The 15,852-nt window shown below is 34.9% G+C and overlaps 1 protein-coding gene across 1 annotated transcript; it reads right to left on the reverse strand.

The window, feature by feature from the left end:
- Positions 1–9,870: 9,870 nt before the first annotated feature.
- LOC149243989 (peroxidase A2-like) lies at positions 9,871–12,105 on the reverse strand. The gene is made up of 4 exons (XM_089367901.1): positions 11,739–12,105; positions 11,045–11,236; positions 10,761–10,926; positions 9,871–10,392 (listed from the first exon to the last, which is right to left on the reverse strand). Exons 1-4 carry the CDS (start codon positions 11,973–11,975, stop codon positions 9,992–9,994), a joined length of 996 nt encoding a protein of 331 aa, XP_089224027.1. The 5' UTR covers positions 11,976–12,105; the 3' UTR covers positions 9,871–9,991.
- Positions 12,106–15,852: the final 3,747 nt, after the last annotated feature.

Genomic DNA, 15,852 nt, shown 5'->3' on the forward strand with positions numbered 1-15,852 from the left:
GGATCTTGGGAGATCTGCCAAATTCAGGCAAGAATGCCCCAGCAGGAGGGCTCCAATACAATGAAAATCTGTGGCATCGTGGTCCTGGGAGAACTCCGCTTGACTGGACAACGAGAATGAAGGTGCCTATACCACTAGTTACCAATTCTACATATTTCAACTTCACTGGGCGTGGATCAGAGTTGCGCAGCAAAAGCATGGGTTGTTGCCCTTCAAGGCATTATCTCTCACCCCCTCCCAAGGAACAGGTTGTAGAAATCACGAGGCCTGAAGAAAATGGAGATGATCCTGAACCTGATTCTATTCCACCATTCACAGAGTATTCTCTTGAGGAGCTCAGAGCTGCTACAAATTACTTCAATTCTGATAATATTGTGTCCGAAAGTGGAGAGAAGGCTCCCAATGTTGTCTATAAGGGAAGGATGGATAGCAATCGGTGGATTGCAGTGAAAAAGTTTCCCAAAGTAGCTTGGCCTGATGCCAAACAGTTTGTGGATGAAGCCTGGGGAGTTGGGCGACTGCGGCATGAGAGACTGGTCAATTTAATAGGTGTTGGCATTATGTCTAAAGTGTTGTCCTTGATGGCAACCCATTCAGGTAATAGATCACAGTACTTCAAGTTAGCAGCAGAGATTGATGATCAGCTATCAAATATTGAAGAAAATAAGGGGTACGCAGGTACACCTTACATAAGGTGCGTACACGCAGGTCGGAGTTACATAGAGTGCGTACATACCCGCAGGTCAGCCGTTCAGGAGGTGCGTAGCCCCAGTGCACACATTTCAAGGCAAAGAAATTCACATGTGGGGTTTTCTTATGTTTTACTCTTGGTATTTAGCCGACGGTATTGGGTTATTATGGTGTCGGCTCGTGGTATTGATCCATGTTTTAAGGAAGAGCTTTCCTATATAAAGCAAAGAAGATCATTTGGCTTGAGCATGTTTTTTGTTGAATATCTTATGAGGGCTAGATCTGGTCTAGATCTAAACAAGGCGAATCTACTGATGGACCGAGATCTCTTCGGCGCATGTTCAGATCTGTAGATCTGACTGTCTGGGTTATTTCTGAAGTCTTGAAATCATCTATGCCCGAAGGTACGCAGGTACAGTGAAGCAAAAGTGCGTACATACGCAGGAACAAAGCGTTTCAGGTCCGCCGGTACGCAGGCACAGAAGGGTTGCAGGTGCGGAGGTCCGCAGGCAGTTCAATAGACTCAGAGCGAGGTACGCAGGCACAGAAGGGTTTCAGGTGCGCCGGTACGCAGGCACAGAAGGGTTGCAGGTGCGCCGGTACGCAGGCACAGAAGGGTTGCAGGTGCGGAGGTCCGCAGGCAGTTCAATGGACTCAGAGCGAGGTACGCAGGCTAGCAGTTGAGCAGGGTGCATACGTAAGCAGGCGAGCAGTTGAGCAGGGTGCGTACTGTAAGCAGGCAAGCAGTTGAGCAGGGTGAGTACTGCAAGCAGGCAAGCAGTTGAGCAGGGTGCTTACATAAGCAGGCTAGCAGTTGAGCAGGGTGCTTACTTCTCTTAAAATCTTTGTTTATCATTGTTGTGTTCTGGGTTTGGTCCTATTATTTTTGATCTGGTTACTACAGTTGATTGGGTGATTCTCTTGTACTTGATGATCATTTGATGCTTATGGATCCAGTTTGAAAATTTATGAAAAGTGGTCCTTGTAAGAAAAGAAGTAGGGGGTTGTAGCTCCCTTCCAGGAGAGACTGGAAAACGAGAGAGAGTTGTAGCTCTCTGCAGGTTGCAGCCTGCGTACTGGTAAAGGACTGCACCAGTACAAAACCATTGTAAAAGGAGTTTCTAATTTGAAAGAAGATAGAGACATATTGCAGTAGGTGGTTTTCACCCACATTGGGTTTCCACCTTACATCTTGTGTTCTTTGGTGTGACTATCTGTTTTCTTTGTTCATGCTCGTTATTTTATGGTACTGACATGCAAAACTAATTCAAAGAACAAATAAGGAAGATTTATTAAAAGAATTAGATAATACTGATTCACCCCCCCTCTCAGTATTATTTCCAACAATTGGTATCAGAGCAGGTCCTTCAGAGAAGCTTGATCGCTTGAAGGTAGATCGTTCATCATGAGCAACTATGAGAGAGAAGCATCAATCAGGCCACCAGTTTTTGATGGGACAAACTTCAATTATTGGAAGGTAAGAGTTACTGCCTATCTTCAATCTCTTGGTACAGAAGTTTGGGACATCGTAGAGACAGGCTACGCTTTTCCTTCAGCTACTCCTACAGATGCAACCGAGAAAAAGAGGTATGAAACAAATGCGAAAGCAGTCAGTACTCTATTAGGATGCATATCTCAATCAGAATTCATGAAGGTAATGCACTATAAATCCGCAAAAGAGATATGGGACAAAATTGTCACGAGCTATGAAGGAGATGAACAGGTAAAGCGTGCTAAACTTCAAACTCTCAGAATTCAGTATGAGACTCTCAAAATGTATAATGATGAAAGTGTGGCTAACTATTTTCTTCGGGTAGATGAGGTTGTTAATTGTATGAAAAATTTGGGTGAAGAAATAAAAGAGGCTATTGTGGTTGAAAAGGTTCTAAGATCATTGTCCCCCAAGTTTGAATCTAAAGTATCTGCAATAGAAGAAAAGGAAAATCTACGAATTCTTACTATGTCTCAGCTACATGGAATTCTAACTGCTTATGAAATGAGAAAGGGAGGTCCATCAGACAGAAGAGAAGCTGCTTTCAAGGCATCAGGCAAAGGAGATTATTATGAAGCAAGCCACGTCCCAGAAGAAGAGGAAGAAGAATCAAATTTTGTCAGAAATCTTCAAAGGGGTTCTGGAAGGTTCAGAGGTAAGTTACCTTTTAAATGCTTTGCTTGTGGAAGAGTAGGTCATTATGCTGCAAAATGTCCTTATAAGGATAAAGGAAAGGAACCTGCTAGATGGAACAAGAAACAGAACGCAAATAAGAAAAGCTACTACACTCATGAAGATAGTGATGGTCTATCAAACAGTGATGAAGATGAACAAGGTAATGAATATAAGTTGTTAATGGCATTTGAAGATGATGATTATATGGATGCTATAGATGTGGATAACCTTTATGATGAAATTACTAGACTCAAGAGATGTATAGAAGAAAAGAACATGATCATTGATACTCTACAATTTCAAATTGATGAAAAGGAAAAACATCTTGAAAAATTAGAAGGTGAAATTGTTGGTCTTAGAAAAGAGATTGAGAAAAAAAAAGCTATTAATCTCAAGTTTGTCAAAGGATCTGAAACTTTGGATGAGATTATCAATGTGCAGCGGTCTCCACTAAACAAGACAGGTCTGGGCTATAATGGTGAAACTTCTCAAGCATCCACCTCAAAAAGTTACCTTGATGCAGCAAGAAGAAATGAGCAAAAGCACAATGAAGATCATCAGGTAAAGCAGGGACGAATTACAAACAGAAACTATCAGGGGCAATCCATCTTAAGGGTGAACAAAAGCTACAACCAGCCACAGGTAAAATCTTCTCAATTTGGTTCAAGAATAGATGACAATAGAAATTACAATCAATTGGGTTGTAGATTCGATAACCGCAGAAGTTTCTTCAATGGACAATGCTTTTCTTGCCATAACTTTGGTCACAAAGCAGCTCAATGTGTTGCATATAAAACAATCATGACTAGGGAAGCTCAAAAACAAAGAAGTATGACCGGGATTACAAAAAGGACCTATAACAACTTTTCGGTTCTTGAAAATGAAGTTGAATGTTCTATTTGCAATAACTTTGGTCATGAAGACTCTGAATGCAGGATCAGGTTTCAGCAGAAAAAGGAACAAGCCTCAAGCACCAAAACATGGAGAATAAAGGAACCACAAATAGAAAGATGTGGGATAGCAATTGAGACCCACCTATAGTAATCAAAGGGTGGGGTAGGATCATGTTGCCAAGAGTCATGATCAGCTTTTCATGGTCAAATCTATTGTTTAGTCCTTTTTACTTATTTGGCTATGAGTTAGTTCAAGTGGGATTTTTTTATCATTTCCTGCTATATCTAGAGATCCTAGGAATGATTCGCAAACCTATTATCCCTTTTAAAATGAATGCACACTAGCTAAAAGATAAGGCATTTACTATGCTGGTTAAGAAAATTTGGAGACCTTATGATGGCATGCTGGGTGTTTGTATTGTATGGAAATTTGCTAATAATCTTGAACATATTAAATTTTTGGTAAACACTTGGCATTTTCTTTCCACGGGAGGGAGGAGGATGATCTATTGGATATAGATCACAAATTAATGGAGAGGAGAAAAGATATCTTGGTGTAGAAGGAAGATACTTGGATGCTTAAAAGTATAGCCAGAAGGAAGATACTTGGATGCTTAAAAGTACAGCCATTTGTCCAGACAGTGGAAATGAAAATGCCTAATTTTTCCATGCATATGCCAAAGGTAGGAAACTACTAAATAAAATTTGGGGGATGAAGGATGATGAGGGGCGTCAATATCAAACTTTGATGGGCTTGCTAATATGGGTGTCATTCATTTTAGGAGTTTCTTTTGAGGAACCTCAAGGTGTAAATATGGTTGAAACTATTATGGTGGCGTAATTCTTCATGTAGTTTAAGGTGGAAGACAAGAACTAGGAACTGCAGGGTAATGTTTCAAAATTCGAGCTAAAAGTGGCCCTAGCTAGTTTCCAAAAAGGTAAGATGCCAAGCTTGGATGGGTGGGCTACATAATTTTTCACTAATTTTAAAGATTTTATTCTATTGGATCTACTCTGGAGTCTGGGTTTTGAATGAGTCAGATCGAGATGATCATATCCTTGTTTTTTCTAATTTTACTTTCATTGTCCTCATCAAAAAGGTTGACAATTCTGCCTCCTTCGAGGATTTCCGCCCAATCTCAACTATGTAATTGTGCTTATAAGGTCATTTCAAAGGTTATACGATTAATCCTATTCTCTCTAAGGTTTTATCACAAGAAAAAATCATGTTTATAGCTGAGTGTGAAATTCATGAGGCCATTGGGGTGGCCCAAGAGGTTTTACACAGTATAAAGATGTTAAAGTATAAGGGAATTGTATTCAAGATTGATCTAACTAAGGCGTATGATCGGGTTAATTAATCCTTTATCGAACTATTTCTCATGCATGTGGGCTTTGATATTCAATTTATAAATTGGATCACAGGATGCTTGACATCTATCTCCTTTGTTGTTCGGATAAATGGTTTTTCCCCACATTTTTTCCAAGCACAACATGGTCTTCCTAAGGGGCGTCCCTTTTCCCAAATTTTATTTTTACTTGTTGTTCAGGACCTTAGTATTATGATCAAGAATGTGGTTTGTAGAAGGGATTTTTAGGGTGTGGTGGTTCCTTAGTTGTTTTCCATCACACACTTACTTTTTGTTGATGACATCCTTATATTATGCAATGGATTAGGTTGTGATTTGACTAAATTGGTTGAGCTTCTAAGCTTATTTGGTGTTGCGATGAGGATGGTGATCAATGATAGTCATTTATTGTTGTTCATAATTTGGGGATGCACAAGATTGAAAATATTCGTTCTATTTTCCGTTATGAAATATTTGAGCTAGACTCTCGGTTTAAATATATGAGCTTCCACTTAAAGTGGAAATGTTATCTAGAAGTTGATTAGCAGTGGTTATTGGCCAAGCTAGAAAAAGGGCTCACTTGTTAGTGTTTCAATGGTTATCTTAGGTAGGAAGATTGGTACTGGTTAAATTTATATTAGAAGCAATACAAATTTATTGTATATCTTTAGCATGGATCCATGGTATCCTAAAGAGATTCTGGAGGCTTTGTTTCAAATTTCTTTGGGAATGATTAAAGCATTGTATAGCCTTGGATTTTGCTAGAGTAGGTTGGAATTTTTGTAACTCCTTCGGGGTTAGGGCCTCAAAAACATTTTTGTTTTCTCAAAAGCTCTTGCTGCGAAGAGTTCATGGTGGCTTCTATAAAAAAACCATTTTTTGAGAATACCATGGGAAAAAACATAAACTAGAGAATTTTATGTTTTTTATTTTATTTTATTTTATATCTTTAGCATGGATCCATGGTATCCTAAAGAGATTCTGGAGGCTTTGTTTCAAATTTCTTTGGGAATGATTAAAGCATTGTATAGCCTTGGATTTTGTTGGAGTAGGTTGGAATTTTTGTAACTCCTTCGAGGTTAGGGCCTCAAAACATTTTTGTTTTCTCAAAAGCTCTTGCTGCGAAGAGTTCATGGTGGCTTCTATAAAAAAACCATTTGCTGAGAATACCATGGGAAAAAACATAAACTAGAGAATTTTATGTTTTTTATTTTATTTTATTTTATTTTATTTTATTTTAAATGTTAAATATTACAAATCTTCCCCGTACTAAACTAGAGAGTGCGTGTAAGCTCAAAAAAAGAAATATTAATCATCAACCAAATGATATAAAAACCCATATTAATCAAAAACTTAAATATATATAGCATCAATGCTCTCCAACCTATTATGGTAGAGATGTTAGGTAAGGTTTTACATTTTGACTAAATCAAGTTATTTAAAAATAAATAAATATTAAATTAAATAAAAAAATTAATTTAATGTAAGCATTTTAAATAAGGTAAAGAAGAACTCACTTATGGTATTCACAACTCATGATATTCACATATGGTATTTATGTTGAATATATATATTTATTAGTTATTGTTTTTATAATTAGATTATATAAATTAGAATGATAATAATTTTTTATATCTATATTTTAATTAACGATAATTATATTTTTTATTTTATTAATAGCATTTTTTTAATGTATATTTATTTATGGTTATTTAATTTTAATAATATATAATTAATAATTATTATTTCCAACAATTATATTCTAGTAATGGTCTTTAAATTTATTTTTAAAAATATGCAATAAAATTAATAGCCTTTTATCTAAGATGTATATAATTATAGCATGTTAGTTTTGGTATCACCTGTATGGTTTTGGGATATTATTAATAGCCTTTTACATAAGATGTATATAATTATAGCATGTTAGTTTTGGTATCAAATGTATGGTTTTGGGATACTAAATTAATGGGTTTAATTTATATTTTTTAAATTAAAATACTTTATGTAATAAGTAAGATATGAAATTATTGATTAAAATTATGTTTATCATTATATTTAATTAACTAAATATTATAAAAATTTTAATTAGTTTTTATATAAAATGTTTGAAATTTTTTGTATTCTTAAAATATCAAATAAATTGCAATTTTTCCTTTTCTTATTTATATGTATTTTTCATATTAAAACAAGTGTTAAAGGAAGTGTATTCATTGTTATTTAAGTGAATTTTTTGTATTTAGAGAAATCACAATTCATTGTTATTTAAGTGAACTTTTTGTATTTAGAGAAATCACAAATTGGTATATGAAGTTGAAAAATTAATTGCCTATTAAGAGAATTGCATAAATTTTTAGTGTGTAGTAATCACTACTAAATTGACACATTTATAATTTGACTTCTACAGGTTATAGCATTGAAGAAAACATAAATAATGGTAGGTAGTAACGCATTATAGGTATATTTATTGCCATCTTATTTCTATTCATTTTTTTTATGGAAATACTTGCATAAATGGTGGTCTACTGTAAATGATGGTAAATAGGTTATTTATTTTTAAAGATTTAATTATGAAGCTTAACCATGAAAGATCATTGCATAAATATTTAAAAATCATGCCATAAATATTGCACTACATCCAAAAATTATGGCATAAAAATCAAATATTATTTAGGCTTCTATTATCCATAATAAATTTATTAATGTCTTTCGGTAGAAATGACATAAGAGAAATTTTTTGGGAGCGTTTCGAACCAACAAGTGTGGTTCATCATGAGGATCAAATCATGATGAACCACACTTGTTAGTTCTTAGGACAAAATTTTCTCTTATGTGATTTCTACCGAAAGACATTGCTTAAATCAAATATTTAAAAATCATGGTATAAATATTGCAACTATATTGAAAAATTATGACAAAAAAATATCCACATGGCACAAAGCTATACCTTCAAAATTATGGTGATTTCTACCCAAAGACATTGCTTAAATCAAATATTTAAAAATCATGGCATAAATATTGCAACTACATTGACAAATTATGACAAAAAAACATCCACATGGCACAAAGCTATACCTTCAAAATTATGGTCCAATCAATTGTTTGAAAAATATTTTTTTCAATAATATTGAAAAATAAATATTTGTTTTTCAAAGTTAAACATTATGACCTAGATTGGTAATACCAAACTAATAATGGTCAATAAACCAATCGATTACTATAGTCCTCCAAGAACTAATAAGTTACTAAATAATCATAAAACTAATTCCAATATAAATTATATAAATTCCTAAATTCCTATGTAGTAACATGCTTAAAATATTTTACAACCTAAAAAACTCAAATTCAACCTCATTTTAACTTCATATGGAGATGAATTCATATTATTAGTATTAGAGTAGATTTATTGTGTAATATTGTGTGGTTTTTTCGTATTATAAGATCATTTTCTAGGTTATAAAATAAATATTATCTAGTAATGAAATAGTAGATTTATTTATTTATTTATTGTTATTAAAGAAGAATTTTATCTTTACATGAAGTTGATTTAATTAACTAATTAGATCCATTTAAGGAAATGAAACTAAATTTTTAAAACAAAAATATTTCCAACAATATTAATATAAATTAGCTATAAGTTTTCAAGGTATATAATAATTAGGGAGGTATAACTCATAAATATTACACTATTATTTCATATATTATTATCTTTACACAATATCACATATTTATATAGTAAGTTGGAGATTTAGATAGATTGATTATATTAGCCACAATCTAGTTAGTTGAGTAAATATCTCAACTAAACATTAATTTAGAACACATTCAATGTGGTAGGTTTGTTGATGATAAAGAAATCAATCTATTGATTTTAGACTAGATACTAATTTCTTTTTAATTTTTATGTCAATTTCAATATCAATATATTTTTTTTTTATTTTTTTTATTTCAATTTGAATTTTTCTTTTATTTCTATGACAGATTAATAAATGATAAAAATAAACATAAAAATCAATCCATAGTATAAATATATAATGAATATTAAAATGTATATTGTATGAATGTAGAATATAAAAATCAATACATATTGATTTTTATTTCAATTTTAATAATTTTCCTTTGTTGATACTAAGATTTGAACTTTGAATTTCATAGTTTACATTATATTTTATAACAAGGTGATCATCAAGGACTATATATTAAAACTAATTTACATGGTTTTTATCACAATTAAAAAAAAAAAAAACCATGTCTCCACAAATTTGAACAATATTTGCAGCTAAGGCTTCAGCTCAACTCCTTCAATTATTCCATATAAAATTTTATTATTACATTTATTTTTAGCTTATATTCTAATTTCACTTATTATTATTATTTTTTGTTAACTTTTAATTACTATTATTCTTCTTTAATTAACCAATTTTGCTATCCCTTCTCTTTTATAGTCATCGGTAAAACCAATTTATTTGTAAACCCATTTTGTTAATAAATTAATATCAGAAACGATAGGTAGATATTAAACACAACTATACAACATTCTCTACCAAGATAAAACAGTATTAAACCCCCCTTCTAAACTAAGAATATATGAAATTAACTATACAACATACAACACCGATAAATCAATAACAAAACCCCATATTACCAAACTATTAATCTGAGAAATAAATACATTCCTGAACCATTTCAGGAATATGACAATACTACAATGCATATAATGCATATCTCTGACATTTAAGCTTTATAAACATAACCTACAGTTACGAAAGTCGAATTATACTTCAAGAAATTTCATTTATTTTTATTGACTTAATCTTTAAAAAATGGCACACTCGATTATTGCAGATACAAATACATTCTATATAAGTGTGACTTATTAGGGCTGTATCTCTTCATTATGAATTAACAAATCTACAATTGTGACGAATTTCCCCACTCGTCCCAGTGAGGGGTCGGTTGTTTCCCATTTTGATCATGGATACTTTGAAGCTGTTAAAGAACGCCTCTTGGTTCCTCATATAAAATTCCACCAACTTCCTAGTACTTCCTCCATTGGAATAAAGCAGCTGGTCTGAATCCAGTAGGCCTTCGCCAGATGGTAGATTCTCATAATACTGTTTGTCAAAAGTAACTGGAGTCTGAAAATCTAGATCTGTCACAGTGCTGTTATCAAAGAAGCAAAGTTGTTGGAGCGACGTTAAGAACTCTGTTTCAAGAGTGGGATATCGACCTGGTTTGAGTCCCATGAACCTAGAGTTGAATGTTGCACAACGTGCCTTTCCTATTGTATGGGCACCTGCAAAACATATCAATCACTTAGTAATCTAAAATCCTCAATGACAAGTCCTTTTGAAAAAATTATCAGTTTTTTTTTGGTTCTAGTGACATAATCCTGAATAATAATAACCCTTTTACAAAACTTAACATTACACTGAACTTTGTAAATCACAGAATTTTGGATTAGAAATTGATCATTTTACAGTTTCATATCCATCACACACACCCTACGCGCATATATATCCCTTGATTCTTTCAACTTTTCATGTCTTTAAGCATGGTTATTCAGCGTTTACCCTTCAGAAATTTTCATCCCTTGTCTAGTTAAAATAAATCATGTGTTCAGATGAATCTCATAAAGATAAATGAATATATAGATGAGACAACCTGAGAGGGTAACCAGATCGTTTTCTGTGAGGCCTACATCCTTAAACTTGGAGATGAGTGTTGAAATATTCGATGTTGGGGCCGGAAGGCTGTTAGCTACTGCTGCTTTGCTTGCTGTTAAGCTATCTCTCCTGCCCAGCGGCACCTCCCAATATGGTCCTTGTGTCTGATCATGACAAAAAGAAAATTCTCCTCTTTTAACTCTATAATCTTCATAAATCTCTGAACAGGTAAATGCCCATTTATGAAATTTGAACTTCAGCAATAAAGCAGTAAAATTTTACCAAGACCACAGAATCCCGTGCTGCCATTGTAAGAATATCAGCGCATGAAACTTTTCCAGGGCATGCAGATTCAAGCGCTTCTTTGATGTAATCTATGACTTCGAAACCACGAGTAGAGTTGAGGTTGGGACCTGCTGTCTTCTCTCCCACAAATGTAGCAGTGTCATCCAGCAGCACTGAACCATCACATCCCTACACATAATTTTCATTTCTCTATAAATATTCATTACAATTTAATCAAATATTTCTGAAACGTTAATTCTCTTTATAGTGATAAGATCTACTGGTCTGAATGTGCCAGCGATCACCAGACCTAAGGGACACTTAGCCGTGATTGATATATCATTTACAAATAATCTGCAAGTGCTGAGAAATTTTGTGCTAATTTCATTGTAACTATTTTACACAGAGTTATCTATTCAGGTCAGGATGGGGAAACACCAAAGACACCCTTGCTGGGATCCCACTGGAAACACCAAAAACACCCTTGCTGGGATCCCACTGGTTACGGGGACTAATTTTACTGGAAATTGTTTTGATATTAAATAGATTGTATTTCACATAAATTCTATAAACAAAACTCTAAACTATAAAAACAATGAACAAAATTCTATTTTTTCATGAACAATTTTACAATTATAATTCCCTTCTATACAATAATGGTAAAAATGCACAGATAGATTGAGTTACTTACATTAACAAAGCAGTCATGAAAATGCAGACGAAGAAGAGAGCCAGCCATACGTGCCTCCTGAGCTACGGCCCTTTGAACTCCAGCAAAAACAATGGCTTCAGCCTGTGGACATGTCCACAGATAGTAATCAGGCCTTAATGATCCAGAAGGGTTTGCTCCGGAGGTTACCCATCCAGACATCAACGCGAAAACAAAGCAAAATCTCAGAACAATAGCCATGGTAGAGCCCCTTTCCATGAGTATAAAACACAGCGGAATAGAAGATTTGTCTAATATTCTGCAGTTGGGTATACAACAATGGATATATTTGAGATGCCCTTATATCTTATATATACTAAGAAATCCATGAACTTGGTCGTTCAGTGGCGTAAGTGCTCGTAAATATCAGGACGCTTTCTTCAGACAGATTCCCTCAGCATGCATAAACTGAATTGTTCAAGTTAAAAGTGCTCTTAATTTGAGATTGGACTTTGTCCAATTATTGATTCATTCACGTGTTCTGGAATACTCGAGTTGTCCTTCACAGTGGAGAGGGAGATTATACACGACCCATTCAATTGTCCGCGTTACGGATAACAATGGAACCAAACGTATTTTGGGAATTTTAGATGTGGTTTCCATCCAAGTTGAATTTTTCTTTCTTGATAATGATGAAAAGTTAATTTGATAAGGTGACATCATAATTTTGACCTTTTGTTTATGGTTTTATTGTAAATTAAAGTAGATATTAATAAGTACCATATATTAAGTTAATATTAAATATTATGTAGCAAGTTAATCATCGGTTCAATATATTTCATTTTACCTATTGAATTTTATTTTATTTTCATGGAGTAAACAAAGACAAAATATGTAGAAACACTAAACCAATCAATAACCTTATAACACCAAATTCTTGTTGAAATCTAATTTCAACGCAGTTGCCAAAAACCGGTCAGCAAACTCGCCGAAGAGCTCTCGGGTCACATTTCGGCAAAAGGGATTTTCCGATGATCGAACCTGAGAAATTTTGGAGCCGACACGTGGTTCAGCCCTGACATAACGCAACTTAAGAATCTCGGGTGTTAATGTTCAGCATATGTTGGCCTTCCGATATCGTTATCCACCGTCGGATCTGCTCCACCTTCTTCAACCGTTGATCGTCCAAAGCTGCTCCAAACCTGCATACGGAAAACATTAAAGCTCATGCGTCAAGATTTGCTGTTGACCGCCGAAAAGGGAATTAAATGTCTTTAATGATGTTCGTAGTTTTTTGGTGGAGGGCTTTAATTTTGGTTATGGGCATATGTCCCATATGGTATACGTTTCATGTTTTTTTACGGCACGTAAAGTTTTTTTTATGTGTGTTAGTTGTATGTTTTTAATAGGCATGTTTTGTATAAAAGTTTCATATGTATATGAGCCACGGGAAATGTGCTCCATGTTTTTTAAGAGTTGACTTTTATTTCTTATGCATGGCACATGGGAGAAAAATACATCTGGTGTTCGCACCACCAGCGTGGAGAACCAGAGGATGTATGCACACCAGTGCACAAATATATTTTGTAATGTTTTGTGAGGCATTGAAAAACAGAGGAGTAAGAAAAACCATGTGTGGTTTTGCACAGCAGTGCATAAAGGAAATGGTGGAGCGATTTTTGTAAGCCTCAGTAAATTTTTTTTACAGCAGTGAACGTAAAAGGGGATTTACAGTAGTAAACCCAGTTCAGAAAATTCTCATATGGATACAGAGCAAATGTTTTTTTTTGTTTTAATGAATAGAAATATTTCATGGTGGTGAAATACTCTGTCTCTCACTAAATTTTTTTTTTAAGTCTTCCTGTGCACAAAAAGATCCTGTGGAGGTAAAACAGAGCATTGCCTCTGTTGTATTTTATATTGTTTGTTTTTGGTATTTTGCATCAAAAATACCCAACAGTGGTATCAGAGCAGGCTTAGGCTCTTGAAGGTGTTCAAGAAGCTGAAGGGAGAAGGTTGTTGCAGCAGCAAAACCTCTCAGGCAGACAGAAAACTCAGACATCAAAGGATCTAGGTATTTCAAAAGTTTTTTTTGTGTTGCTGAAGAGATAGTCAGTTTCTAAATACACAGTCAAGGAATGGCGAGCACAAGCACTGGTATGAGTATGTTTAATACCCAGCTCCCACAGTTTAATGGGAAGAACTATGACTACTGGTCAATAACTATGAGAGCCCTGTTTGCCTCTCAAGATTTATGGGAAATAGTTGAACATGGTTTTGAGGAAGTAGCAGATGAAAATGAGTTCAATGCACTAACTCAGGGAGAGAAGGATCAGCTGAAGAGCAATAGGAAGAAGGATGCAAAGGCCATTTTATTGTTGCATCTAGCAGTAGACCAGAGTATATTTCCAAGGATAGCAGCAGCTAAAACATCAAATGAAGCATGGCAAACCCTTAAGACAGCCTATCAAGGCATGGAGAGAGTGAAGACAACAAAACTACAATTGCTGAGAAAGGATTTTGAGAACTTGAACATGAAGGAGTCAGATAACATTGACTCATTCTTCACTCATGTGATTGGTGTAATCACACAAATGAGAACTCATGGAGAAACCATTGAAGATAGAAGGATTGTGGAGAAAATATTGAGGGTCTTACCCTCAAGGTTTGATGCCATAGTCACCACCATTGAAAAGACAAAGGATCTCTCAAACTATTCAGTTGATGAGCTACATGCATCACTGATAACACATGAGCAGAGGTTGAGTAGGAATGAAAACTCATCTCTTGAGCAAGCCTTCAAGACCCAGATGTCCTTTGGAAGAGGAAAAGGTCAAGGCAGAGGAAACAAGAGAGGAAGAGGCAGAAGCCAGAACAGGGGTGGAAGGAACAGCCCATCAAATGCACAAGGAAGAGGCAGCAATCCAAATCAGAACCAAGGCCAAAGCAGCAGCCAACAAGGAGGACAACATCATGCTCAAGGACAAAGGTATGATAAATCTAATGTTCAATGCTATTATTGCAAAAAGTATAGACATTATGCTAGTGATTGTAGAAAGCAACAGCATGATATGAACAGCAGACAAAATGCAAATGTTACAAGAGAAAACAACAGTCAAGAAAATGTCTTGTTAGCTTGTAACATGGCTGAAACACATAGTGATGACATATGGTTTTTAGACTCAGGTTGCAGCAACCATATGACAGGGAACATAGCCCTCTTTTCAGCCTTAAATCAGAATTTGAAATCAGAGGTCACACCAGGAACTGATAGTAAAGTGTCTGTTATGGGAAAAGGGGAGGTAAAAATATTTACAAAGCAAGGAGAAAGGAAAACCATAGCAGATGTCTACTATGTCCCCGGAATGAGATGTAACCTATTGAGTGTTGGACAGCTTATCCAAAAGGGCTACAATGTTTACTTTGTAAATGATGTGTGTACCATCATGGACATACGACCCAGCAAAAGATGCATTGTTGAAGTGAAGATGACAAGGAACAGGATGTTCCCTCTCCGGATCAGGGCAGACTTGAAGAACAAAAGGGAAATGGCAGCAGTCACCCAAGAGGCCTTCCAAAGCATGCCAAAGGATGAGAATTGGTTATGGCACTTGAGATTCGGGCATCTAAATTTTGGAGGTCTAAACCTATTAAGCAGAAAAGGAATGGTAAAGGGATTACCATTGATAGAGAAACCAGACAGCCTATGTGAAGGTTGCATTTTGGGAAAACAACATAGAGAAAGTCTTCCATCAGGGAAGAGCATAAGGGCAAAGACACCCTTAGAGATTATCCACTCAGATTTGTGTGGACCAATGCAAGCTCCATCATTAGCTGGCAGCCTATATTTCTTGACATTCATTGATGATTTTACTAGAAAGACTTGGATATATTTTCTCAAAAACAAAAGTGAAGTGTTTGAGAAATTCCAAAACTTTAAGGCATTTGTGGAGAACCAAAGCGGGCTGCATATAAAAGTTTTGAGAACTGATAGAGGAGGTGAGTATATCTCCAAGGAATTCCTAAGATTTTGTAGAGAAAATGGAATTCATAAACAATTCACAGCAAGGTACACTCCGCAGCAAAATGGAGTTGCTGAAAGGAAGAACAGGACCATCATGGATATGGCAAGGAGCATGCTGAAGGCAAAGCATTT

This window comes from Pinus tabuliformis, chromosome 8 (assembly GCF_031772625.1).
Source record: "Pinus tabuliformis cultivar Carrire ecotype Pingquan chromosome 8, CPIR1, whole genome shotgun sequence".
NCBI classification, from domain to species: domain Eukaryota; kingdom Viridiplantae; phylum Streptophyta; class Pinopsida; order Pinales; family Pinaceae; genus Pinus; species Pinus tabuliformis.